The sequence below is a fragment of the Aplysia californica genome, unplaced genomic scaffold (assembly GCF_000002075.1).
Source record: "Aplysia californica isolate F4 #8 unplaced genomic scaffold, AplCal3.0 scaffold00402, whole genome shotgun sequence".
In the NCBI taxonomy this organism is placed as follows: domain Eukaryota; kingdom Metazoa; phylum Mollusca; class Gastropoda; order Aplysiida; family Aplysiidae; genus Aplysia; species Aplysia californica.
In genome coordinates this window covers 349,151-351,282 of record NW_004797672.1, presented here as the reverse complement: position 1 = coordinate 351,282, position 2,132 = coordinate 349,151, and the positions used below count along the sequence as shown (strand labels likewise).

Sequence of the window (2,132 nt, the reverse complement as noted above, 5' to 3'; positions counted from 1 at the left end):
ACTCATGGGTAGATCACACTATATCATGACGTTTGACTCATGTGTAGATCACACTATATCATGACGTCTGACGCATGTGTAGATCACACTATATCATGACGTCTGACTCATGTGTAGATTGATCACACTAAATCATGACGTCTGACTCATGTGTACTTAGACCACACTAAACCATAGATAGATCACACTAAACCATGACGTCTGACTCATGTGTAGATCACACTATATATATCATGACATCTGGCTCATGTGTACTTAGATCACACTAAACCATGACGTCTGACTCATGTGTAGATCACACTATATCATGACATCTGACTCGTGTGTAGATAGATCACACTATATCACGACCTTTGACCCATGTGTAGATCACACTATGCCACGACCTTTGACTCATGTGTAGATCACACTATGCCACGACCTTTGACTCATGTGTAGATCACACTATGCCACGACCTTTGACTCATGTGACAGCCTTCCTGCAGACTTCATGGCGCCATCCAAATTAACTCCCTGCATCTCCTGCCATCACGCCTGTGATTCTGAAGGTAGACAGACCGACTGGCTGCCATCAGTGCATTGTAACACACGTCAATCAACGTCAGTAGACACACCCCTCCATATAAGGACCCGCCCCATACATCCGCTGAAACTCCTGCACGTATTGTAACCGATGCTGCTCCGCGCTCATGGGTGGTCCCGCGCCGTGCGGCATGTGTGCAGGATGGTGCGCGCCGGGCGCGGACGACATAGTGAACGCCCCGCGCATCGTCGGAGACCCCGCCATCCCGGGGTGGGCGTGGCCTGAGGGCGGAGATGACGTCAGCGCAAGGGGTTGCGTTTCCGGCGGCACGACAGCAGAGGTCTGTGGGCTGGTCTTGAAGAGATCGTCTTTGGAGGCGCCGCTGTCCGTCTTAAGCAGTGGTCGATGGTTGTCGGGGAAGGCCATGGTGAAGAGTGCTTCCGGGTCACAGACGAACTTGTAGACGTATCTTTCTCCCGCCACTTTCTGCATGATGCCTTTCTCGTAGTAGTAACGGAGGGACCGGCTCAGTTTGTCGTAGTTCATCGCCGGTCGGTTCTTCTGCATGCCCCAGCGCCGAGCCACCTGAAAGAACAATAGTATACGTATAAGTTAATATAAGTGGGTTTGCGAGAGAAATTAGACTCTTGGTATCTACTATAATCTCGCCTGCTGGTGGGGGGCCCCGTAGTTTTACTATGGGGGAGCAAAGAATACACCTGCCGTGATACTGCGTGTCGTAAGAGGCGACTAAAAGTGCAAAGGTCTGGTCGCCCGAAAAGTGCCAGTTTGCTGAGGGCCAACTACCCAACCCAGTAAAAAAACAGTCAGTTACAGAAACACGGACAAACACAGCTTGATATTTTTCGATCTTGGGGGACGGGGGAGCTTCTGCATCAGCAGGAACAATGAAGGACAGCTGACAAAACCGAAAGGCAAGAGATCATGGAAGGCCTCGTGGAACCTGGAGAAAAATCACAGAAATCGATGTACAGAAAAGTGGGAAGACATGGAATATCATCAAGAGGCTAGCCCAGGATAGAGAAAGGTGGAAGGTGTTTGTCTGAGGCCTATACCCTGGTGCAGGGTGAGAAAGGCAATGATGATCTACTATAATCTCTCTTAACGGACGAGCTTGGAAGGATGGCCCAGGACAGAGATAAATGGAAAGAGCGTGTATGTGACCTGTGCCCTGCCAGGGGTGGAAGGTATTGATGATGATAATGATCCACATTGGATGGGTCATGTCGGCGGGGTTAGTGTCTGGGTGAAAAAAAAATGGTGAAATGGTACGGGTTTAACGCCCTTATCAACACTATTAGGTTATTTAAGGGGCGTGACCTCCCAGTTTAACGTGCGTCTCCGATAGGACCGGTGTCTGGGTGAATGATTACTGTGAAGAAGGACAGAAAAGAAGGACAGATGGGGTGTCCTATGGATTGTGGGAGGGTGGAGAGGTGTTGTTGTTTGTTGTTGTTTTTGGGGGGGGTTTTGTCCCTGCGATAAAGGAGGCGGGTCATTAACTCAGACAGACAGATAGCCTGCCCAACACACAGACAAACACACCCGTAGACACACACACACACACACACACACACACACACACACG

At 49.9% G+C, this 2,132-nt stretch overlaps 1 protein-coding gene across 1 annotated transcript in view; it reads right to left on the bottom strand.

Annotated features, from left to right (window-relative positions):
- Positions 1-601: 601 nt before the first annotated feature.
- LOC118478186 (ETS translocation variant 4-like) overlaps positions 602-2,132 on the bottom strand; it is a 3,016-nt gene continuing 1,485 nt past the window's right edge. The window contains exons 2-3 of the mRNA XM_035971236.1: positions 1,448-1,487; positions 602-1,108 (exon numbers count right to left, since the gene is read on the bottom strand). Of these exons, the coding sequence (XP_035827129.1) occupies positions 602-1,108; positions 1,448-1,487 (547 nt within the window). The remainder of the gene's footprint in view (positions 1,109-1,447; positions 1,488-2,132) is intronic.